Genomic DNA, 25,501 nt, shown 5'->3' on the forward strand with positions numbered 1-25,501 from the left:
TACATATAGATGATCTTGATCATGATAGGCAGCTCACAAGATCCGACAATGATAGCACAATGGGGAGAAGACAACCATCTAGCTACTGCTATGGACCCATAGTCCAGGGGTAGACTACTCACTCATCACTCCGGAGGCGACCATGGCGGTGTAGAGTCCTCCGGGAGATGATTCCCCTCTCCGGCAGGGTGCCGGAGGCGATCTCCGGGATCCCCCGAGATGGGATGGATCGGCGGCGACGGCGTCTCGGTAATGTTTTCCGTATCGTGGCTCTCGGTGCGGGGGTTTCGTCACGGAGGCTATTTGTAGGCGGAAGGGCAAGTCAAGAGGCGGCACGGGGGCCCACACCACGGGGCCGCGCGGCCAAGGGGGGCCGCGCCGCCTAGGGTTTGGCTCCCCTGTGGCCCTCTTCGTCTCTCCTTCGGACTTCGGAAGCTTCGTGAGAAAATAGGCCTCCGGGCTTTTATTTCGTCCAATTCCGAGAATATTTCTTTACTAGGATTTCTGAAACCAAAAACAGCGAAAAACGACAGCTGGCACTTCGGCATCTTGTTAATAGGTTAGTTCCGGAAAATGCACGAATATGATATAAAGTGTGCATAAAACATGTAGATAACATCAATAATGTGGCATGGAACACAAGAAATTATCGATACGTTGGAGACGTATCAGCATCCCCAAGCTTAGTTCTGCTCGTCCCGAGCGGGTAAAACGATAACAAAGATAATTTCGGAGTGACATGCCATCATAAACTTGATCATACTATTTGTAAGGCATATGTAGAGAATGCAGCGATCAAAACAATGTGTATGACATGAGTAAACAAGTGAATCATAAAGCAAAGACTTTTCATGAATAGCACTTCAAGACAAGCATCAATAAGTCTTGCATAAGAGTTAACTCATAAAGCAATAATTCAAAGTAAAGGTATTGAAGCAACACAAAAGAAGATTAAGTTTCAGCGGTTGCTTTCAACTTGTAACATGTATATCTCATGGATATTGTCAACATAGAGTAATATAATAAGTGCAATAAGCAAGTATGTAAGAATCAATGCACAGTTCATACAAGTGTTTGCTTCTTGAGGTGGAGAGAAATAGGTGAACTGACTCAACATAAAAGTAAAGAGAATGGTCCTCATAGAGGAAAAGCATCGATTGCTATATTTGTGCTAGAGCTTTGATTTTGAAAACATGAAACAATTTTGTCAACGGTAGTAATAAAGCATATGCATCATGTAAATTATATCTTATAAGTTGCAAGCCTCATGCATAGTGTACTAATAGTGCTCGCACCTTGTCCTAATTAGCTTGGACTACCTGGATTATCACCGCAATACATATGCTTTAACCAAGTATCACAAAGGGGTACCTCTATGCCGCCTGTACAAAGGTCTAAGGAGAAAGCTCGCATTTGGATTTCTCGCTTTTGATTATTCTCAACTTAGACATCCATACCGGGACAACATAGACAACGAGATAATGGACTCCTCTTTTAATGCTTTAAGCATTCAACAACAATTAATTCTTTTCTCATTAGAGATTTGAGGATGTTTGTCCAAAACTGAAACTTCCACCATGGAACATGGCTTTAGTTAGCGGCCCAATGTTCTTCTCTCACAATATGCATGCTCAAACCATTCAACTCGGTGTAGATCGCCCTTACTTCGGACAAGACGAACATGCATAGCAACTCACATGAAATTCAACAATGAGTTGATGGCGTTCCCCAGTAAACATGGTTATCGCACAACAAGCAACTTAATAAGAGATAAAGTGCATAATTACATATTCAATACCACAATAGTTTTTAAGCTATTTGTCCCATGAGCTATATATTGCAAAGGTGAATGATGGAATTTTAAAGGTAGCACTCAAGCAATTTACTTTGGAATGGCTGGAAAATACCATGTAGTAGGTAGGTATGGTGGACACAAATGGCATAGTGGTTGGCTCAAGTATTTTGGATGCATGAGAAGTATTCCCTCTCGATACAAGGTTTAGGCTAGCAAGGTTATTTGAGGCAAACACAAGGATGAACTAGTACAGCAAAACTCACATAAAAGACATATTGAAAGCATTATAATACTCTATACCGTCTTCCTTGTTGTTCAAACTCAAAACTAGAAATTATCTAGACCTTAGAGAAACCAAATATGCAAACCAAATTTTAGCATGCTCTATGTATTTCTTCATTAATGGGTGCAAAGCATATGATGCAAGAGCTTAAACATGAGCACAACAATTGCCAAGTATCACATTACCCAAAACATTTATAGCAATTACTACATGTATCATTTTCCAATTCCAACCATATAACAATTTAACGAAGGAGAAACTTCGCCATGAATACTATGAGTAGAAACCAAGGACATATTTGTCCATATGCTACAGCGGAGTGTGTATCTCTCCCATAAAGTGAATGCTAGGATCCATTTTATTCAAACAAAACAAAAACAAAAACAAACCGACGCTCCAAGAAAAAGCACATAAGATGTGGCCGAATAAAAATGTAGTTTCGGGGGAGGAACCTGATAATTTGTTGATGAAGAAGGGGATGCCTTGGGCATCCCCAAGCTTAGACGCTTGAGTCTTCTTGATATATGCAGGGGTGAACCACCGGGTGCATCCCCAAGCTTAGAGCTTTCACTCTCCTTGATCATGTTGCATCATACTCCTCTCTTGATCCTTGAAAACTTCCTCCACACCAAACTCGAAACAACTCATTAGAGGGTTAGTGCACAATATAAATTGACATATTCAGAGGTGACACACTCATTCTTAACACTTCTGGACATTGCATAATGCTACTGGACATTAGTGGATCAAAGAAATTCATCCAACATAGCGAAAGAGGCAATGCGAAATAAAAGGCAGAATCTGTCAAAACAGAACAGTTCGTATTGACGAATTTTAAAATGGCACCAGACTTGCTCAAATGAAAATGCTCAAATTGAATGAAAGTTGCGTACATATCTGAGGATCATGCACGTAAATTGGCATAATTTTCTGAGCTTCCTGCAGGGCAGTGGGCTCAGATTCGTGACAGCAAAGAAATCTGGAACTGCGCAGTAATCCAAATCTAGTACTTACTTTTCTATCAACGGCTTAACTTGGCACAACAAAACTCAAAACTAAGATAAGGAGAGGTTGCTACAGTAGTAAACAACTTCCAAGACACAAAATAAAAACAAAGTACTGTAGGTAAAAACATGGGTTGTCTCCCATAAGCGCTTTTCTTTAACGCCTTTCAGCTAGGCGCAGAAAGTGTGTATCAAGTATTATCGAAAGATGAAGCATCAACATCATAATTTGTTCTAATGATAGAATCATAAGGTACCTTCATTCTCTTTCTAGGGAAGTGTTCCATACCTTTCTTGAGAGGAAATTGATATTTTATATTTCCTTCCCTCATATCAATAATAGCACCAACAGTTCGAAGAAAAGGTCTTCCCAATATAATTGGACAAGATGTATTGCATTCAATATCCAAGACAACAAAATCAACGGGAACAAGATTATTGTTAACGGTAATGCGAACATTATCAACTTTACCCAAAGGTTTCTTTGTAGAATGATCAGCAAGATTAACATCCAAATAACAATTTTTCAGCGGTGGCAAGTCAAGCATATTATAAATTTTCTTCGGCATAACGAAATACTTGCACCAAGATCACATAAGGCATTACAATCAAAATCTTTAACCTTCATCTTAATGATGGGCTCCCAGCCATCTTCTAGCTTTTTAGGAATAGAAGCTTCGCGCTCTAGTTTCTCTTCTCTAGCTTTTATGAGAGCATTTGTAATATGATGCGTGAAAGCCAAATTTATAACACTAGCATTAGGACTTTTAGCAAGTTTTTGCAAGAACTTTATAACTTCAGAGATGTGGCAATCATCAAAATTCAAACCATTATAATCTAAAGCAATGGGATCATCATCCCCAATGTTGGAAAAAATTTCAGCAGCTTTATCGCGAGCGGTTTCAGCGGTTTTAGCAGTTTCGAGGCAGTTTTCGCGCTTTGCATTAGAAGTGGAAACATTGCTAACACCAATTCTTTTATTAGTATGAGTAGGAGGTGCAGCAACATGTGTAGCATTAGCATTACTAGTGGTGGTAATAGTCCAAACTTTAGCTATATTCTTCTCTTTAGCTAGTTTTTCATTTTCTTCTCTATCCCACCTAGCACGCAGTTCAGCCATTAATCTTATATTCTCATTAATTCTAACTTGGATGGCATTTGCTGTAGTAACAATTTTATTTTCAATATCCCTATTAGGCATAACTTTCGATTTCAAAAGATCAACATCGGAGGCAAGACTATCAACTCTAGAAACAAGAATATCAATTTTATTGAGCTTTTCCTCAACAGATTTGTTAAAGGCGGTTTGTGTACTAATAAATTCTTTAAGCATGGCTTCAAGTCCAGGGGGTGAATTCCTATTATTGTTGTAAGAATTCCCATAAGAATTAGCATAACCGTTACCATTATTATAAGGATATGGCCTATAGTTATTACTAGAATTGTTCAGATAAGCATTGTTGTTGAAATTATTATTTTTAATGAAGTTTACATCAACATGTTCTTCTTGTGCAACCAATGAAGCTAATGGAACATTATTAGGATCAATATTAGTCCTATCATTCACAAGCATAGACATAATAGCATCAACCTTATCATTCAAGGAAGAGGATTCTTCAACAGAATTTACCTTCTTACCTTGTGGGGCTCTTTCCGTGTGCCATTCAGAGTAGTTGATCATCATATTATCAAGAAGCTTTGTTGCTTCACCAAGAGTGATGGACATAAAGGTACCTCCAGCAGCTGAATCCAATAAATTCCGCGAAGAAAAATTTAGTCCTGCATAGAAGGTTTGGATGATCATCCAAGTAGTCGATCCATGGGTTGGGCAATTTTTAACCAGAGATTTCATTCTTTCCCAAGCTTGAGCAACATGTTCAGTATCTAATTGTTTAAAATTCATTATGCTACTCCTCAAAGATATAATTTTAGCAGGGGGATAATATCTACCAATAAAAGCATCCTTGCATTTAGTCCATGAATCAATACTATTTTTAGGCAGAGATAGCAACCAATCTTTAGCTCTTCCTCTTAATGAGAAAGGGAACAATTTTAGTTTAATAATATCACCATCTACATCTTTATATTTTTGCATTTCACATAGTTCAACAAAATTATTAAGATGGGCAGCAGAATCATCAGAACTAATTCCAGAAAATTGATCTTTCATGACAAGATTCGAGTAAAGCGAGGTTTAATTTCAAAGAATTCTGCTGTAGTAGCGAGGTGGAGCAATAGGTGTGCATAAGAAATCATTATTATTTGTGGTTGTGAAGTCACACAACTTAGTATTTTCAGCGTTGGCCATTTTAGCAATAGTAAATAAAGCAAACTAGATAAAGTAAATGCAAGTAAACTAATTTTTTTGTGTTTTCGATATAGCAAACAAGATAGCAAATAAAGTAAAACTAGCAACTAATTTTTTTGTGTTTTGATATAAGTGCAGCAAACAAAGTAATAAATAAAATAAAGCAAGACAAAAACAAAGTAAAGAGATTGAGAAGTGGAGACTCCCCTTGCAGCGTGTCTTGATCTCCCCGGCAACGGCGCCAGAAAAAGAGCTTGATGGCGTGTATTTCACACGTTCGTTGGGCAACCCCAAGAGGAAGGTATGATGCGCACAGCAGCAAGTTTTCCCTCAGAAAGAAACCAAGGTTTATCGAACCGGGAGGAGCCAAGAAGCACGTTGAAGGTTGATGGCGGCGGGATGTAGTGCGGCGCAACACCGGAGATTCCGGCGCCAACGTGGAACCTGCACAACACAACCAAACTACTTTGCCCCAACGAAACAGTGAGGTTGTCAATCTCACCGGCTTGCTTGTAACAAAGGATTAACCGTATTGTGTGGAAGATGATTGTTTGCAGAGAAAACGGTAGAAACAAGTATTGCAGTAGATTGTATTTCGAGTAAAGAGAATTGGACCGGGGTCCACAGTTCACTAGAGGTGTCTCTCCCATAAGACGAACGGCATGTTGGGTGAACAAATTACGGTTGGGCAATTGACAAATAAAGAGAGCATGACAATGCACATACATATCATGATGAGTATAGTGAGATTTAATTGGGCATTACGACAAAGTACATAGACCGCCATCCAACCGCATCTATGCCTAAAAAGTCCACCTTCGAGGTTATCATCCGAACCCCCTCCAGTATTAAGTTGCAAACAACGGACAATTGCATTAAGTATGGTGCGTAATGTAATCAACAACTACATCCTTAGACATAGCATCAATGTTTTATCCCTAGTGGCAACAAGCACAACACAACCTTAGGGGTTTCGTCACTCCCCCAGGTGTCAATGCGAGGCATGAACCCACTATCGAGCATAAGTACTCCCTCTTGGAGTTAAAAGCATCTACTTGGCCAGAGCATCTACTATTAACGGAGAGCATGCAAGATCATAAACAACACATAAGCATAACTTTGATAATCAACATAACAAGTATTCTCTATTCATCGGATCCCAACAAACGCAACATATAGAATTACATATAGATGATCTTGATCATGATAGGCAGCTCACAAGATCCGACAATGATAGCACAATGGGGAGAAGACAACCATCTAGCTACTGCTATGGACCCATAGTCCAGGGGTAGACTACTCACTCATCACTCCGGAGGCGACCATGGCGGTGTAGAGTCCTCCGGGAGATGATTCCCCTCTCCGGCAGGGTGCCGGAGAGCGATCTCCGAGGATCCCCGAGATGGGACCGGCGGCGACGGCGTCTCAGTAATGTTTTCCGTACCGTGGCTCTCGGTACTGGGGGTTTCGTCACGGAGGCTATTTGTAGGCGGAAGGGCAAGTCAAGAGGCGGCACGGGGGCCCACACCACAGGGCCGCGCGGCCAAGGGGGGGGCCGCGCCGCCCTATGGTTTGGCTCCCCTGTGGCCCCTCTTCGTCTCTCCTTCGGACTTACGGAAGCTTCGTGAGAAAATAGGCCTCCGGGCTTTTATTTCGTCCAATTCCGAGAATATTTCTTTACTAGGATTTCTGAAACCAAAAACAGCGAGAAAACGAAGCGGCACTTCGGCATCTTGTTAATAGGTTAGTTCCAGAAAATGCACGAATATGATATAAAGTGTGCATAAAACATGTAGATAACATCAATAATGTGGCATGGAACACAAGAAATTATCGATACGTTGGAGACGTATCAAGAGGCCGGATGGATGCAAGGAAACCAAGGACAAGATCAAGAGGCAAGGAGAGGTCGCATCATTGTCTCTCAAGATCGATGTGATGGTCAAATCCAAAGAGGCGTTGTTGATGAAAACTTTGGCAGCAAAGAAGGAGATGATGGAGGTGAAGGCTAAGGAGAAAGAGGCAAAGTGGGCGACGCTCCGGGAGGATGCAAAGCGCAAGGCCAACATTGAAGAGAGGAGAGCACGCGCCAAGGAGCACCATGCCATGGCGGAGCTCATCGCAGCGGAGAACGCCACTATGATGATGCACCCGTCCGACATGGATGAGGCTACCCTTGAGTGGTGGAAGCTTACGAAGACGCAGATCTTGGCGCGAAGGAGGGAAGCTGCACGTGCTACCATGGATGCCACGATGACTGCCGATGGTGGCGGCCATGTCGATGCGCCGGCAAGCGACGGTGACGCGTGATCACTTCCCTCGTTCATGATGTGATGTTCGATCTTCTTTTGGTGACGTGTTTCATGTATGATTGAGTGCTTTGAACAATATATTTTGCATGATTATGTTGCGACATTTGAGAAGTATCGGATGATTTGGATAAACCATGTGATTGTGGTTTTTGGTTGCGGGCCAAAAAATGGTTGCGCAGTCCAGACGCACCAAACGCGGCCCGTATAACAGCATATTCGGGCCATGTTTGGCGCGTCTGGACTGCGCGGCCGTTTTTCGGCTTCCAAAACGCGTTTCGGATATGGGGTTTGCGGTTTTGGGGATCTGCTAGAGATGCTCTAACTAAGCTTTTCAACCATATTTTTTGGTCAAACAAGATTCCCGAAGAGTGAAGAAAGAACATATTAGTACATATCTTCAAAAATAAAGGAGACATTCAAAGTTTTACTAATTAGTGAGGGATTGAGGTTATGAGACATACTATGAAACTTGTGAGAGATTCGTTGAGCATGTCCTAATGAAATGACGAATGTCACTAAAAACCAATTCAGTTTTATGCCCGTGGGATTGATTACATTGGCGATTTTCTTACTTCACCGACTTTTGGAGAAAGATATATATATAGTGAGCACAAGAAGGAACTACATATAGTTTGCATAGACTTGGAGAACGCATATGACAAGATACCAAGGACTGGCATGTGGTGGGCGGTGGAGAAACACAAAGTTCCAGCAAAGTGCACTGCCCTCGTAAGAGGTATGGACGATAATGTTGTGACAAGTGTTCACGCAGGAGACAATGACACTGATATCTTTCCAATCACGATAGGACTACATCAAGGGTAATCCTTGAGCCCATATATGTTTTCCTTAGTGATGGATAAGGTGACAAAGGAGATACAAGGAAATATTTCTTGGTGTATGCTCTTTGTTGACAATGTGGTGCTAATGGATGAGATCAGGGTTGGCGTAAATAGGAAACTAGAGCTGTGGAGGTAAACTTTAGAATTTATAGGACCAAGACAGAGTACTTGGCAAAAGTAATTTTAGCGTACCCAAGTTGGGTTCATGCATTATCCAAAGAAAATTGACATATTCAACATTTTTCTACGAATGTCCATGCTACCAATTCCCACCACATTTGGAAAAAGTCAAATAAAATGTAGAATTATCAGAAAAATGGGAATCCAGCGCAAACATTTCTTCTACGTGACCTAGTTGCAAGAAAAAAAATACAAAACCTAAAATTGTCTAGGCAGAAAAATGCTTATCAAAAATAGCTATCATGTATGACTTATGTTAACTTTCAAGCCAATGCCCTCCTCTCTCCTAGTACCCCTTATCTCTCTCCCGTCCCCCGCACTGAAATCTGCCTCGTCTCTCATATCCCCGACAGCCCCGCTGCTCCACCCTCCAACATTCTCAACTTCCGCTCATTCCCTACCTCCTTTCCTCCCTCCCGCCCCACGATCGCGTATCTCCAACTCAGAGAAGGTTCATTCTAGGGTTTGCGCATTGGGGACATTTCTCAAAATAGATTTCCCTATTTTTATATTAAAAGGAAAGGTACTCCTCATCAAAGAGGAAGGGACTGAATCAGGGACAACAATTAAATACGAGAAGATGGAACTAGAGCTACGAACCGCTGATATCATCCGCAAACACAAGATCCCAGACAAGGAGTCTAGGTTAAAGACAAGGAAGATGAAAATATATGCACTCGAGAAGTAAACATGCTATGATGACCATTCGCAACTATTGTTATCCTAGTCGCGATTATCATCCCAATGTTCATATTAATGGTAGGATTATTGAGAAACACGAGATAGTTGTATGATGGGTTCACTTGTATGCTATGAATTCTATATTCATCTTATGCATAATAAAGTGCCCTTTATCGAAAAAATGTTCAATTACAGATGGAGTATTTGAGAATGGGTCCACTCTGTTACAACGACTATTTTACAAGAGACCATGCTGCAATCTTTCAACTCTATTCCAATGGCTATTTTCCAAGCGCTATATATGCTCCCTCAGTCACATACCAACTCACACTACATCGCTCCCCATCGAACCACCACTCTTTCATCCCTATCAAACTACCTCCCCATCTCCATGGTTTGTCCACTGGCTTGTTCCAAGAGTTGTTCATATTTCTCTTGGAGAGATCTGACCAAAGAAAGCCGTGGGAAAAGCCTTGGGATGGGTAGAATTATCGGAACCACCACCAACACCTCTTCCCTTCACGGACTCGTAAATCTGTTCGTTGTTCTCTATGGGAGATGGATGATAGGTGTTCATAGTTAGAAGAAGCTCACGATGTTAGAAGCCGCACGGATGGGCAATCTGAACCAAGCGTGGACGAAGCCAAACAGTGGTGCCACTGTTCGCCGCCGCCAGCCGCAGCCGAGGAAGTGATAAAGAGGAGGAGGAGAAGAAGAAGATGATGATTTTAATTAGTTTAGGTTTTCAAATATACTTTAATTCTTCTCATAGTAAATCGTGTCAGTAGTTTGTATGAAATCTTGTTTAGTTAATTTGAAACGGTATTGGCATGTGGTGTCCTTTTCATTCATCAACATAGAAGGATCGATTAAAACTAATACACGGATCGTGATGTCAACTCGCGGAAACAACTTAGGAAAAATAGGTCATTCTACTAGCAGGTCCCTCTGTTAGCATTTTGCAGGCTCCAGACATAACGGTTAAAGGCCTTGACTCGATGGAAATATACAGTTTGGTTATTTGCAAATCTAGCTAGAGCGGGGAGGGTAAAAGTGAGGAGTGTTTCGAGCCGGAAAAACTGAGTAGTACAAACCTATTTAAGGCATTGAACCATGTTTTCATAAATTTTGCCATATATATATTTACATGTAGCTAAACCATTCAGAATATAATTAAGGTAGCTGTTTGTGATTTTTCTAGCATTAGGAAAAAGTTTCCCGGGAGAAAAAAGAGAGCAAACATTTGATAGATCTGTGTTGTCTTGATGGTGGAGTGAGAGAATATATTTTACATATACTTCCTCTATTTTATAATATAACTCATTTTAGTTAACCCTTCTAATTTGCTAAAACGGCTTACATTATGTAACAGATTGGTACTCCATCAATTTCAGTGAATACTTTCTTTTATGGCAAAGTTAAACGAAGCAAAATATAATAAAATTTCTTAAAATCTATCAAAAAATGTATTATCCTATAGATATCACATGAAATTATGTTTCATGATGTATCTAATAATATTGATTTTCCATTTTGTATGTTGATAATTTTTTACAAAAAAACTTGATAAAACTCTATATGGTTTTAGCTTTTCAAAAATATTATTGAATGAAAGGGAGGCACGGTACTACTTTCTCCGTTCATGAATACAAGGCCACAATATTCCGGTTGAGGTTAAGAAATTCTTATTGGCCTAAATATGTAGTCGGTCATTATTTATTACATATCATAAGTTGCGACCAGCCATGTGTGGGAGAACATATCTAGTGATACCACACCTTATTTGATACCTTGTAACTTTCATAACCAAATTCGAAATATCCTTAGAGAAACAAAAAAGAGGAATCTCATGAGTAGTGTCACATAAAGACAAAAACTCAAAATGCCACTATTCACCCAACATTTGTATTTTTTTTGTTTCTCTTTGTGTATTTTAAATTTGGGTCTGAAAATTTTAGACAATGTAAACACACATCTTGTGAACAGCCACAAATTTATTGTAATTTTTTTTGTCACTTATAAATTTAAATTTTGTGAAGTGGTATCATGGTATCATGTAAAGTGTGGTATCACTAGATATTTTCCCCCATGTGTGGTTATACGTGTTGTCCACGGGCACCAGATCGAGGGGCGGAGCTCACCTGGATTGTAAAAAAAGAAACATCAATGTGAGTCAGCTCACTTGAATGTAAGAAAAAAGGATGTGAGTCAGCTCAGCTGATTGTCCAAAAAGAAATCAACGTACTTCCGGATATTCACTTTGGCTCCCGAGTCTAGATGCTCCCTCAGCCCAGACCAATGGTTGTTAGCCAGATCGACAGCAGCAGTTGTATTTCTCTCAGGTATTGACCCTTCTTTCTTTTATGCACAGTACCACTGGCCCACAACTGTGGAGCTTATTAATGTGGTCGTTGCCGTGAGACCCGTGATTTCCTAGATGGTACAGCCGTTGATAGATTTTCTGGACCGGCAAACAAACACCATGGCACAACTTGTAAGGTAACCGATGGGCAGCCCGCTTGTTCCTCCTAATCAGAGGGGCATTGAAGGTTGCGCTACCATTGTTGGAGCAACTGGTGGTTCAGGTATGTCTTCATCCATCTCCGGCACTCTAGGCTCTTCGGAATCATCCGTCTCATCGTCTTCCTCCATGTCGACGATCTGGTGCGCGAGTTGCCTGATGCCGTCGCACCATGCATTGCGCCTGCGGGTAGAAGAGGGGCATGTGGACGCGGTCGACATCGTGGATGCGCGGCCTGAAGCCGTACTCCGCCAGCGTCGCGTCCTTGCCACCAGGCCCGCCGGCCAAAGCGGTTGAAGCGGTCGGCATCACGGCCGGCCGAGCGCGCGAGCTCGATGTCGCGCTCATCTTGGAAGCGCCGCGACAACGTCGGGCTCTTCTGCGCATTCACCGGCTGTCTTCGCTCCACCGGCGTCATGTGCGCCCGCCGCTCGGCGATGAGGGCGCGCGTCTCTGGTCCAGGTGCGATGGCGTAATGGCGTAGCTGCCGTTGGAGAAATGCCACCCGTGCGGCAGCTTGAACTGCATCAGCACCGTAGAGCGCCGCTGCCGCTGCCGCCGACCTCGGCATTGTGCGCCATGGCGAGGTGTTTGTGGTGGTAGGAGTGTCGCGTGGTGTTTGGGAGCTTGGCAGCGGCTAGGGTTGGACGACAGGCGAGAAGAGCAGCGCGTTGGTGGGGTTTTAAAGGACGGCGGCGGACGTCGCCTCCTCGTCGTCGTCGGAACCGCCTTGGTTGACGCTGACGACTGTTCAGTACGCGTCGTTTTTAATGCGACCCGCCGCCTCCTGTCACAGGCAAGGCGGCCCCACACGCTGTTTCTAACGTTCCGCGAGACGCCGGCGCGCCTGTTCCGCGCCCTTCGACGAAGGGGCCGGCATGGGGTTGCCGGCGCTTCTATTGTGCTCGAAAACGCGCCGCGCTTTTTAGGACGCGCCGGTGTGCGTCCAATTTGGCCACCGCACCCCCCCCCCCCCAAATGTTATCGGGACCTCCTGTAGAGATGCTCTTATCCCGTGGTCGTATACTTCGGAAATTTTGGGTTGGATGCAACCGCGAGAATTTCGTTCAATATTAGAACACCTCATGGACCGTGCATGTGTCCAACAATTGAACTTTTTGATTATAATGCAAAATCCCTTATTTATTTATTTATTTTGTCATATTTTATAATCATCATTTCTACTTTATATTTTATAAGACCAAATAGTTATCTCCACTGGTAGTATGGCTGCGGGAGTAGACTCACTCTGTGTTAGGACATCTCCTGCCACCCGATGTAAATGGATCGTAACTGTCCCTTTTGATCCGCGTGAACAGAGAAAATAGCACATAACACCAGTTGTTGGTGAATATTTTGCATAGAACCACAGGTTGCAGTTTATTTTGCACAGAACACCATATTTTTCTGTAATCTTTGCAAGAAATACATGAAACATAATTAGCCTATTTGACACAGCAATTAGAGGAGTGGTCTGGTTCGATCAATCTGGTTCGACCAGTATATTCTTCTACTAACCAACGATGTCTAGGCTCCGGCGGCGGCTGGTTTTACCGCCGATCGGGCCGGTGCTCACGCCGGTGGTGGGTCCCCCAGGCTCGGGGTCGCGTTTTGATCCCATCGGCGAGGTTTCCGACGACGAAGAAGAGATCTCGGTGGCCGAGGAAGTTGCGTGGCGCGGGCTCGGCGATGTGCCGCATGTGCTGCCTCTCTGCAACATCGACGTCCAGGGCGATGGCGAGTATCTTGATGAGTTATGGTCCAAGATTGGGTACCCTACTACAAGATTTGACGTTGTATCGGCAGCACGTGCGGCGGGGGATGGTCTTGGGATGCTGAGGAATGCGATCTCGGTGACGGCTGAAGCCTCCACGGCGCCGGCATCGAGGACGTCGATCCCGGCGAGCTTTCGGCCGCGGTTTGATTTGCCAGAGGCGATCGAGGCTCTTCGTCGCCCTCCTCGTCCTCGACTTCGCCAGGATCTGCGCAGCGGCGCTCCTTTGCGCAGGTTGTCGCCGGGGTTTCCACGCTCGTGGGGATGGCCGGACCGTCGCGGCCATCTGCGCCTCCCGGGGCGTCTATGATGGCGCCAGGGCCTGCACCGACCATGCCTGGGTCAGCTCCCCCGGCGGCTGCGGCTGCTGCTGCCGCCGGCCCCTATATGGGGCCCCCTGGTTTCCAAGGATGCCGGTGCCTCAGATGCAGTTCATGCCACAGCCGCCATATCAATAGTACCAAGGTCACTTTCCATACCCTGTGCCTGGACATCAAAGTATGGTGCAACCACATATGCAACAACCTACGCATCAACAGCCACCGCCGCAGCCTGGACAAGTGAAGAAGATAAGGAAGAAGAAGAGTGACACTAATGTGGGGCAGCCTGTGTCTTCTTTGGGGTTTCCTGTGCCACCTTTGGGGTAGCCAATGCCGCCGTTGGGACAGGCCGCGCCGGTGTCCATGGGACAGCCACCTTTGGTGGCAAACTCTGATGCTTCTTTGATTCCTATGCAGGCGCCTACAGTTGTCACTGTTCCTGATGCACCAGCGGTGAAGCAGAAGAAGGTGGGACGATGTTGGAAATGAGCCGTAAATACTCATGCAACAAAGGACTGTAAGGTTATTCATTATTGTTTGGTTTGTGATTCTGGGCCACACCCGACCATTCGGTGTCCTATTCTGAAGTTGCCGAGACCTACGAGCTTTTTTGTCGGTTGTGGTAATGAGGCTACGGAAGTGATAGCCACGGAAGCGATGACCTCGATACAGGCTCGCTACCAGGCGGGCCCAATGGAGAAGCGAGCGGTCACTTGGGGCGTCCGCCGCGACGCATTCCAGGCGCAAATATGCGGCAGGTTTGCGTCGCTGCGGACGCCCCGGTCACTTTGCGTCGCACCGCTGGAGGGGTACCAGACGCATTTTCGGCATGCGCGGACGCAAACGATCGCTCAGAGTTCGTTTGCGTCGCCCGTTGGAGATGCCCTTACTATTAGTGGGCCCAATCATCTAATTACTGTGTCAACCGAGGCTAATCAAGTATTATGTGTTTTTTGCAAAAATTACCAAGAAATCTGGTGTTCTTTGCAAAACAAACTGCAACATATGGTTTTGTGCAAAAGATTCACCAACATCTGGTGTTATGTGCTATTTCCTCGCGTGAACATAAGACTAGCCACAATGTGAGTATCATAAGTAGTATTATGCATGCCATGTTGGTAAAAATTTGATGCGGCACACCATTTAATGAGGTGAGAGATGAGAGTGGTATCATAATATGATACCGTATCATAGCACGTAAAACTAGAAAACTTAATGGTAAACACATCATGTACACACATTTGTATTGAGATTCTACAAAACATTAAATATGATAATATTATGATACTATCTTATGATACTATGCATTGTGGGGTTAGTATCATAAACTAGTATCATGTGCATGATACTTTCCATTGTGACTAGTCTAACGACACACGAACCCTCTTAACGCTCCTTCTCGGCATGGCGACGCTCGGCTCTGAAGGCTGACACGATCACCTGCATGTCACTGTCGCGATGGTCGTCCTCTCACCTCTGTTGCGCCTGGTCTACGCCAAGGAGGCTGCCTAGCTAGCAGGTTCTCTCCGCCATAAGTTTCGTGTTAGTGTCGGCGTTGAAGCGAGCCTTGTCCCTCGCCGCCACCTCTGCACCTGCACGATCGCCGCGGCGGTCTGTCCCTGTCCCTGGCGACGGTGGCTCACGGAGTCGAAGGCGGAGGAGGACCCCAAGTGCTCGTGGGAGTCCGGGATGGACGGCATCCTCCGCCTGAGCGCGCCGTTGGCGGAACACCAAGCTGTCGCTTCCGCCGCGTCCACCGCTTCTGCCACACGCGCCGCCGTAGGCGGAGTGGCTCGGCAGAATTCCCGATGCCACCGTAGCAGCAGGCGCAACCGTCATACCCGGCGAGGCCGCAGCTTTGCCCGGTCTACCACACAAGCTGACAACTTTACCCGCGCGCATTTGCATCTGCAGCCTGCACTGCCCTCTCCCAGCCCTGCAGAGCCACGAGGAACATGCACCGTTACTGAAGTGTCTATGTTCTCAGTTGTCAGCTTCTCCACGTACGACGATGTACAACCTCTACAAAGAATGCACTAGCAAATGCACAATCACAAGCACTAGATCTACACATATGCATGTTTTTGGCACGGCCGTTACCTTGTATCTACACTTCTACAGGTAGCCATCTTATCTGAAAAGGGGGACGCAGGAGATGCGGGTCAAGCATGGCGACCACGACAGAAAATGGAACTCCCGGACCAACAATTTTGGGAACACGTACTCGCTCACTGGATCCATGGGGAAGAGTCCATTCCCACAGTTCGTCGGCGAAGCTGCGATCTCTTACCCGTATCCCGCAACGCTGCTGCACCGTCTTTGATTCGCCAGGGTATGCACTACGCACCTCCTCCTAGAGCAGCTGTTGTTCGAAAAAACTGTGGCAGCTTCCACAACTTCCCCATCTCGCGGTGACCAGGACCATAGTCCAGCACGCGGCCGCTAACCTGTTCCTCAGTCCAGGTCGTCGCTGTTATCCCGTTGTCGACCTGGTTTTCTAGCCGTCCACGTTACATGGACGATCTCAACGCACAAACATGCGGTCTAGATAACAGGACTACATAGACCCGGGAGCCAAAACGCTGCCCCCACGTACTTCCTCCTATTCATATTACTTGACGCTATTATAAATGTATATATGTGGACACATTTTAGTTGTAGATATATCTATTTTTACAAATTATTAGTTAAAGTTTGCTTTACAAAAAATAAAGTGACCTTGTATTTCCGAACCGAGTACGTATCATAATCATCATAGATTGGATGAAAGAGGCGGCCCACGACATGGATGGACCTACATGGAGACATGGATGTACAAATGTACACCAATTATTTTTGAGAAAAGCTTAAGTAGATGTGTATAGTTTAGATATTTAGAGACATCTAGAAAGTATAACTAAACTATGGTCTTTATACAAGTATGTACCGTGTACACCCATTATTTGGATGCTCCCGTCCATGACCCACGTGTGAAAATACAGCTCTACATAATATATGTGGCAGATAAGACAGGGAGGCCCACACCTATGTGGAATCTTTGCGTGGCTCAACATGGCTTTCTATATTTGTACCTAGCAGCGCAGCTCACGAACGCCATGAGATTCAGGCAGCCTAGTCCGGCCATCATCCAGAAGAATCGGTCTAGATGCCCCTCGTTCAGATCGTCGGGGATCCACCCTGGCCGGCCGCTGGTAGTCGTCACCCACTGCACGACCGTAAGTAGGAAGGAGCTCAGGTAGTCGCCAGCCGCTACCACAAGGAATCCAAGCGCGGTGCACACGGTCTTCATAGCCGGCGGCGCCTGGCTGTAGAAGAAATCGAACTGGCCGATGGTGGTGAGCACCCCGCCAACACCCACCAGCGCGTACTGCGGCGCCTGCCACAACTCGCTTATCTTCTTCCCCGGCGCCGCGCGGAGGCGCACCGTCTCGACTACCGCCGCCGCGGCCATGGCAAACACGGGCATGGTGAGGCCAGCGCCGATCCTTCGCAGGTCCGATACGCCCTTCCCTCTCCCGGTGAGACGCCTGGCCACCGGCACGAACGCCCGGTCGTAGAGCGGGACCAGGACGATGACGGTAAGCACTTCGAAGGTGGACATGGACGCGGGCGGTACGTGCACGGTGCCAACGGTGGCGTCCATCGCCAGGCCCTGCTCCAAGAACGTCGACGAAACCTGCGCCGACACGGCGTAGAAGAACACGATGGTCGCCCAGAGCGGCAGCATCCGCACGAGAATCTTGAGCTCCTCCACCTGTGTCACGACGCACAGCCTCCACGGGCTGCACGGAGCTGGGGCAGCTGCCTCCTTGTCCGAAACCGCGACAATGGCGGCTTTGTCAAAGAATCTGATCAAGTAAGAAACAACAGATGCAGCTCGAGTCAAGACCGTTATTGAACAAGGAATTGTCAGAGAGTTCATTCATTGAGCTAACTGACCGGAGATCAGTGGTGTGATCGATTCTCTGAACTCCCTTCATGTCACTGTCGTATTCCGACAGCTCGTACAGAAGAGAGCTATCGGCCGGTGGCTCGATACCAGAGTTCCTGACGGCGGCGACGACAACCTGGCAGACTCTGGTGACGGGGCTACCTCGGGTTGGCTGAAATCTGTATGTCCGTGACGCCGCAACCAAGCAGAAGAGCCCGACGGCCAGGACGGCCACCGGGATGGTGAGGCCCAACGCCCAGCCGTAGTGGTCCTGCACCCACACAATGGCGGTTCTGGATATGAGCGACGCGCAGTTCGTGTTGAACACATACCAGTTGAAGAAGGAGCCTTTGTGCACGCGCTCCAACGGGTCACCATCGTCGAACTGGTCGGCACCGAAGGACATCAGGCACGGCCGAAGGCCGGCTAGCCCGACGGCGATCATGTAAAGGCCGAGAAACATGACGAACTCCTGAACCGATACCATGTTCGATGACGTAAATGACGCGCCATTCTTGACGAGGAGTGGCAGGTACGCTGAGAGAGCTGTCATGATCATGCCCTGTCCAAAACAGAGAGGTCTGAATATCTCAATTTGGAGATGACAAGATGCCAAGATGGATGCAGACTGCGGCGTGCTGTTTGATCATTGATTGAGGACTTGAGGACAAGACTGTTGGAAGGCGATTTAGGAACGTACCGCGACGCCGACGGAGCAGGAGACAACCATGGTGCGGTACCTTCCCCAGTAGGAGTCGGCGATGACGGCGCCGGCGAGCGGCATGACGAAGCACGTGGCCTGCCAGGTGGACAGGTTCCTCGCAGCGGCGACGTTGCTCTGGCCCAGGACGCCGGTGAGGTACGTGACGAGGTTGGACGAGATGCCGTAGAATGCGAGGCAATAGCAGAAATCTGTACCTGCGCATCACCGTCGTCCAAGAAGCAGCCGGACAAGAGTAAAACTATATTGAGCATCGCACGAGTAGTTTTTGAGAACAGCCGAAAATGGCAAGAAATTAATCCATAGTTGAAATTCATCTCAACAGGAAGAAGAAGCTTACCGAGAATTGAGCGGCATCCTCGCCATCCACCCGTGCGATGCTTCAGCGCCGGGTTGCCATCGAAATCAAGGGACCCGTCGGTAGTGTATTCCTCTTGTTCCTGCCCCAGAAATTTTTCGAGCAGAGGGGACTGGGAGAGAAAAGAATTTATCACGGGGGAGGCAGAGGAGAGGGAGACGAGACCTGGAGAAGGGCCGCCGTGTTCTCGCCGGCGGAGGCCATGGGGAGAGCTGGGGAGCGTTCGCCTTTCGCTTGTCCGATGCTGCACTTGGCTACTGCAGTGGGTGAAGATTACTCTACACTAATCTAGTGGTTGGCCTCTGCCGGACGTCTTGGAATTTGTAATGGCTAAAAATGATTCGGTAGCTCATTGCAAACATTTCTTGATTATTTTGAGACTGAGAGCGACAGGAACAGAGGCTTGTCTGAAATTGGGATGGGGCAAGAGTTGTACGTCAAGATTATTTCTAGAATTTGATTTTTCTAAATCTAATAATTTTTAAATAAAGTACACGTAGACAGTACACATACACAAAGACATACCCAAATACGTACTAAGGTGTATCTTTATGTTTTGATAAGGAAAAAATTATGGTGGACTAAATAATTTTTAAAATAGTTTATGAAAAATCCCAATGCAAAAAGTGCATGTTAGGTGAATCATTACGATAACTAGTTGTGTGCCCGTACGTTGCTACGGAATAACAATCTTAAATATAGAAACATTTATCATAATATTATGATAATTCACATCGGGTATGTTACATGCTACTCGTAATTGTGCTGCATCAAATATTGTATTAAATTTTGATCAATGGTTGTTCCAAACTCAGACCCTCATTGTATACCTCATTTCCCCTTATTAGATATGTGTCATGTTTCTTTATTTTTTAAGGTATAAGAACTTTTTTAATCTTAATGATAAGGTTCCTAAAACAAACAAGGCAGTTATTACTACCATTTCATCCAATTTTTAAAGAGATAAATATATGTGAACCTATAGAGTGCCTTCTGGGGAAAAATATACATTATATGAACCTGTAGCACCGGGGGAAAAATATACATGAACTAAAACAACTAAAACCACGATAGTTAATTATCATGGAACAAAGAGAGTAGCATATTTGGGTTGCAATTAAATTTCACATGGATATGTTTATACCAAATTAGTTTTGGTAAGAAAATATCTAACCCAATAGAAAAGGAGTAAATATGTAATCTGTTTTGGCATTAAAGAAAAGAACGCAAAAGGGTCTAGTTACCTCGATCAACACACAGATACCAATATATAATTCTTGCAGTAAAAGTGGCCAAACAAAACAGCATTCATATAAATGGTTGGATCATGCATCATCACAATGGATGCCTAAAGACCATAGGAGTACTTTGATGATAATTGATCAATATGACAATCGAGACGAAGAATCATATTGCCACAGTAAAAGTGTTGTCAAGGAGCTTATACTGACAGAAACTGCTAACACAAACTACATGGCAAGAAAACTATCAGTCCATAGTGCTTTTGGATTTTGACTCCCACCGGCAGTGCGACATGAATCACAAAATTCAGGCAATGAAACATGTTGTCTCTATGGAAACATACCGAGGAAAACTGGTAACTCGAGTTAGACAACAACAAACTATCAGTCCACACTTCCCAAAAAGGTGTGTCTGATTCCCATGAGACATCGAGCCACAAATTGTCTGCGCAGTCTATAATGTGATACACTAAACTCATGACGCAGATAACAGGCATGCTTCATAGTTCACATCCCCAAAGCTTGCACTACTCCACAAGCATTAAGCTTGGTCGAGGAACTCCGCAGGCATCAGTTCCTTCCTCAAAGATCCATGGTATGCCTCCTTCAGTACCTTCACTCCAAGGTACTGGCCATCTATTTAGAATCTTGCTAAACTTTGAATTGCGCCTCCTCCACTGAAAATGGTACTCCGTATGAAGCATGGGCTAGCCATTAATATATAAACACTCTTGAGGGCTCCCATACTTCGAAAGAAAACCTTGAGGAAGTCAACCACCCTGAGCTCTCCTCAGTATTCTCTAATAGAGAATACAATGATGCACGAATTGATACATTCAGTGGGCCTGGCCGACTTCCACATCTTGAGATTATGCCTGGCACTTCTGGCTTGATAATCACATTTTCCAGACTGCTTCAGCGAGGTTGAATCATGTTAAGTTCTAGTAAACATAATGAAAATTAATAGCATGTGCAGTGTCTGAATGCTGAATTAATTTCTGGGTGGTATGACATGCAAATACGTCCATGCATAAATCTATCCCAAAGTAAGTAACCTAGTAATAGAAAGAAACGCTTGAGGTGGCCTCAGGATTATCACTCATATATAACAAATTAACAAGAGTAACTATAGATTCGATCTGCAGTGTAGCTCCAACCTATGTACGCGACTAATCTAATATACTCTTCAAGACAAACTTTCAGATGTCAGTAATAGCATCCACTTTGTACTTAGTTAATCATACATAACAATGATATGATGCAGTACCTATAAAGTAATCTTTGCTTACGCATGTAATGTTGCAAACTCCTAATCCCTGCTGCATAAACCAGACTATATGACATAAATTAGAGATAAATAGGTGTACAGACATAGCATCACATATTGTACTAAGTAAGGATGGTAATGGATCGGGTTTGGATGGATATACCAGAATCAGATCTGTGTCCAAATCCATCACCCTCGCTCTGCCCCACCCACGAAAGTATCCGTGGGCATGGATGTCACTCCAAATCCAAATCCACCGGATATCCATGGGTATCCACGTGTTTACGCTCTATGTACATGAACATAACATATTTGAGCATAACAACAATATTTCAGCAATATATTGACAATATTTCCATACCATTTCAGCAATAATTATGTGGGAAATGAATAGGATTAGGAGGTAGGGTGACGGGATGAGAGCAAGCCCACTGCCTGCCCCCGTCTGTCTCATAGGCGGATGAGAGCAGGTCAATCCGTTCCCGCTCGTCGCTTCTGTTTGGTCATCTGAGAGTGCACTAGCTGCAAATAAGACAGACTAAACTGATTCACCAACATATTATAGGATCCATACATGTATATTCCAATAAGGTTATAAGGCAACAAATGTTGGTAGATAAGCTGCTCGTGCAATATGATCTTGCTTTCTTGCGTAATATGTAATATCTAAGTCAACCACATCACTTAGGAAACTAGGAAGCAAACACATTATCAAATGGAATACTAACAGCGATCAAATGTTAGCCGACACAGTTTCGATTCAGTTGGGTCTTTCCCATAGGATTTCGAAATGTGGTGTCTCCTATATATGCATTTTTCCTGAATATGAATACTGGATAGTTTGGATTATCCACTGCCAGTTTCCACCCTTGTGCATTTAATGGTTCCAGGATACTGAATACTGATAAAAGTACAGACAAAATTTCTGCCATGCTGGGCATCCCTCATCATTAGTTCCATCAGAAATTTGAAATAACGCACCAGGAATTGTAATAACTGGTGTGCGAACTAGTTACCACGAGATAGGAAGGAGTCCTAGAAAATTATGAAGTAATTCATTACAACTACGAATAGTGCATGGTCAACGCTCTGACGTAGCTGTTGTGAATGAAGACAGCATGATATATATAACACTAACGGTGATAAAAGTTATGAAAAACCACACCTTTGCCTGCCTTTGATATTACAGCCTGTGAATCAACAACATTTGCCACATAGAGATGGTTGCCAACCAAAATTGCTGTTGACGCAGTTGATCTACCCTCTCTGCAAACAGTGATTACAGCAGCCAAGAAATCTGTGCCAGTCTCCTTATAGGATTCACCTGCGAATTAGCATTAGTTGGTACATGGTTGCTTAGCTACTAGTAGATGCGAAAACTAACTTCGAAGTAACCGCTCTATGAGTAAACATCATACTTATTGCCAATTTCGTATTAGAAATGAAAGCTGGATGTTTCAGGAGGCTTTCAAGTAAGTGCTCCTTGAGATACTCGGTGGCACATGAACCACCATGTTTTATATTGACAAAAGAATTATAGTCTAAACAATAAAGGAGAATGATGAAGTGTTTAAATGGTAGGACCTATTTACCATCGAATACTGCAAACATGTTTTACCTGTTTAACATCTATTTTAGATGATTTAATGTCGTAGAAGTCTTCCATATTTTGTCCCTCCCCCTCTAACGCTAGAACACAATGCAAACTTCCATCGTAACAGAAACCACAGATGATAGCAAGAGAGGAATAAAAGGAACATAATAGATGAAGAAGCAGGCTTTACTCAGAGACATGGCCTAAGTGACCTTTGAAAAGCTTCCATATTCCAATTTTAAGTATCTCTACTTTCTAGTACTAAGGTGTTTAGGGCCAACTGCTTATGTGGTTGTAGTATACATCTCAAGAAAGCAATTGTATTGTTTGGCCTACATCTTCTCACTGCACAATCTGCAGAATCAATCGATAAAAATCGAATCGAATCTAAGAGATGAGCCAAAGAGTAGAGCACCTTTTAAGCTCAAGCTGCTACCCAATGCATACAGAATTAAATATCTCGTGGACTGCACCCTGTTAAAAAAGAGTGGCTATTAACGTCTAATCATTTTATTAACTGTAAAATGAATTCTCTCATCACGACAGGATTATAGCAGCAAGTCCTTTTAAGAGGAGGTGGCTTCCTTCAGGAACGCAATGAGATCAGCACGGTCCTGTAGCTTCTTCAGGCCAGGGGAGACTATCATGGTTCCAGGAATGTACTGTATGGGAACTAACAAGGTTTGTGTTCAAGAAGATATCATTTAATAGAAGGGCAACGTGAAGGACATGCTAGAAGATCTATGCTAATTACAGAAGGCAAAACCACTTTAAGAGAGCAGCAGCCAGAATGAGTAAAGGACTACATACAAAACGTAAACAAACTTTAAAGCTCTCAATAGGTCAGAAACTGCCGTCTACATAGAGAACACTAGTACAGCATACAAATTATCACCGAGGAAAATATATAACCAACAATCCGACATGGATTGAAGGATATCAGATAATTTGTCAGGACTAGCTTCAGATTTGTATTGGAATGCCTGGACATAACTAACAAATACCAACTGTGAGGTGTTGTTCGGATAGTGGAGTATGATAGTAACCAAAATATTAACACAGTTTAAATAGACACCAATAACATATGTAATATGTTGATAGCTACTCTTAACTTCTTCCAATTACTTAGCAAAGGACATAATATTGTCTCATATCAAACAAAACATGCATACAGTAGTAACACAGACTATCATACGTAATAGAATTCTCTAAGGTACCAGAGGCTCAACTGGGCAGTCAAACAAATATTAACACCACAATGTACTAACTCACACGGTTCCCTGAGCTTTCTATGCAGTTTTTAAAGCAAGTATAAATCACAGCTCAAGAATAATTGTCATCATCAAACAAGAATACAGATCACAGTTAGAGAATACTTCCTAATGTCACCCTCACACAGGAGTACATCCCAACATATGAGATCACAGAGTGGATAACAGAAGTTCCTATCGCAAGCATTCCATAGTAAAACATCACAGCAAATGTAACTTCTTAATGAACTAAGTGATCACTAAACATAACCTCTTAATTAGGGTTAAGCAAGTAGTCAATAGGAGTGCTCTCCTCCCAGCCCACAGCCTTGTTCTTGTTTGCTGCATGGTAGGAGTAACCAGCGGTGATGCCAGACTGCCTCCCAAACAGACCATGCAAGTTAACACAGTTCTTATCATAAACTACAATCTACCAGCATTTGCTCATGTATCCATAGCAAGATAAGAGTAACCAAACTAATCCATTTCTTCCAGCGCATCTTGCACAGTTCCAAAACCAGAACCAAGCAAATGTAAACATGTCTTTAGATCAATCCCAGAATAAGCAGATCTCCAACATCCTGTACGAGATAATCCAACAAAACAGTCACAAGCACAACCAAGTAACTGCATCAGGAGACTAATCTCAAGCAGACACAGCTCACCAGCAGAAATCTAATCGAAGTAATCAGAAATTTCAGAGCAACAAACAATCGCGTAGACATGCCCTGGTACTCACCGAGAGCCTCCGGTGGCCGATTCTTGAAGAGCTTACCTGGCTGCACGCCCCTCTGCCGCTCGTCGCTCCGCCGCATCACTACCCGGTCGACGACCCTGGTGCCGGTCGACGACCCTGGTGCCTACCCGGGAAAGGGAGGAGGAGGAGGAGGAGGGGACGCCGGATTTTTCTACCGCCACCACGCCGCGGTGGCCACGGTCGACCACCCCGTTGCCTCCCCCACGAAGAGACGAGGGGAGGAGCGGCACACCACGCCGGATTTCCCCCGCTGCCCTGCCCCCACGCCGGATTTCGCCCCCGTCGCCGCCGCCGCCGCCGCCGCCCTGCCCCACGCCCTAAAAGTTTTTCCTAAATTATAAAAAAAATGCCAGCCGCGCACC

The 25,501-nt window shown here is 44.6% G+C and overlaps 1 protein-coding gene and 1 long non-coding RNA gene across 4 annotated transcripts; both read right to left on the reverse strand.

Moving 5' to 3' along the window:
• Positions 1-16,831: 16,831 nt before the first annotated feature.
• On the reverse strand, positions 16,832-19,329 carry LOC124666278 (protein NRT1/ PTR FAMILY 8.3-like). Its single transcript, XM_047203622.1, has 5 exons — positions 19,196-19,329; positions 19,013-19,112; positions 18,652-18,869; positions 17,960-18,513; positions 16,832-17,868 (listed from the first exon to the last, which is right to left on the reverse strand). The coding sequence occupies exons 1-5, from the start codon at positions 19,232-19,234 to the stop codon at positions 17,067-17,069; spliced, it is 1,713 nt and encodes a 570-aa protein (XP_047059578.1). The 5' UTR covers positions 19,235-19,329; the 3' UTR covers positions 16,832-17,066.
• A 1,123-nt stretch (positions 19,330-20,452) lies between these two features.
• LOC124667147 lies at positions 20,453-25,135 on the reverse strand. Of its 3 annotated transcripts, none has more exons than XR_006991174.1 (5): positions 23,157-25,135; positions 22,704-22,862; positions 21,900-22,060; positions 21,702-21,827; positions 20,453-21,181 (listed from the first exon to the last, which is right to left on the reverse strand). It is a non-coding gene; the product is annotated as an uncharacterized LOC124667147 (long non-coding RNA). The 3 variants fall into 3 exon arrangements; XR_006991175.1 differs by adding an exon at positions 21,539-21,590 and having other exon boundaries at positions 22,704-25,135; XR_006991173.1 differs by having other exon boundaries at positions 22,704-25,135.
• Between the last annotated feature and the right edge of the window lie 366 nt (positions 25,136-25,501).

The sequence above is a fragment of the Lolium rigidum genome, chromosome 6 (genome assembly GCF_022539505.1).
Source record: "Lolium rigidum isolate FL_2022 chromosome 6, APGP_CSIRO_Lrig_0.1, whole genome shotgun sequence".
In the NCBI taxonomy this organism is placed as follows: domain Eukaryota; kingdom Viridiplantae; phylum Streptophyta; class Magnoliopsida; order Poales; family Poaceae; genus Lolium; species Lolium rigidum.

What these genes read in the sequence shown, in the direction of transcription:
- LOC124666278 (XM_047203622.1), bottom strand. Translation starts at nt 19,234, where the DNA reads ATGGCCTCCGCCGGCGAGAACACGGCGGCCCTTCTCCAG. An exon ending in ACACGGCGGCCCTTCTCCAG is followed by an intron (nt 19,113 to 19,195) that starts GTCTCGTCTCCC and finishes TTTCTGGGGCAG; the next exon opens with GAACAAGAGGAATACACTAC. An exon ending in AGGATGCCGCTCAATTCTCG is followed by an intron (nt 18,870 to 19,012) that starts GTAAGCTTCTTC and finishes GGTGATGCGCAG; the next exon opens with GTACAGATTTCTGCTATTGC.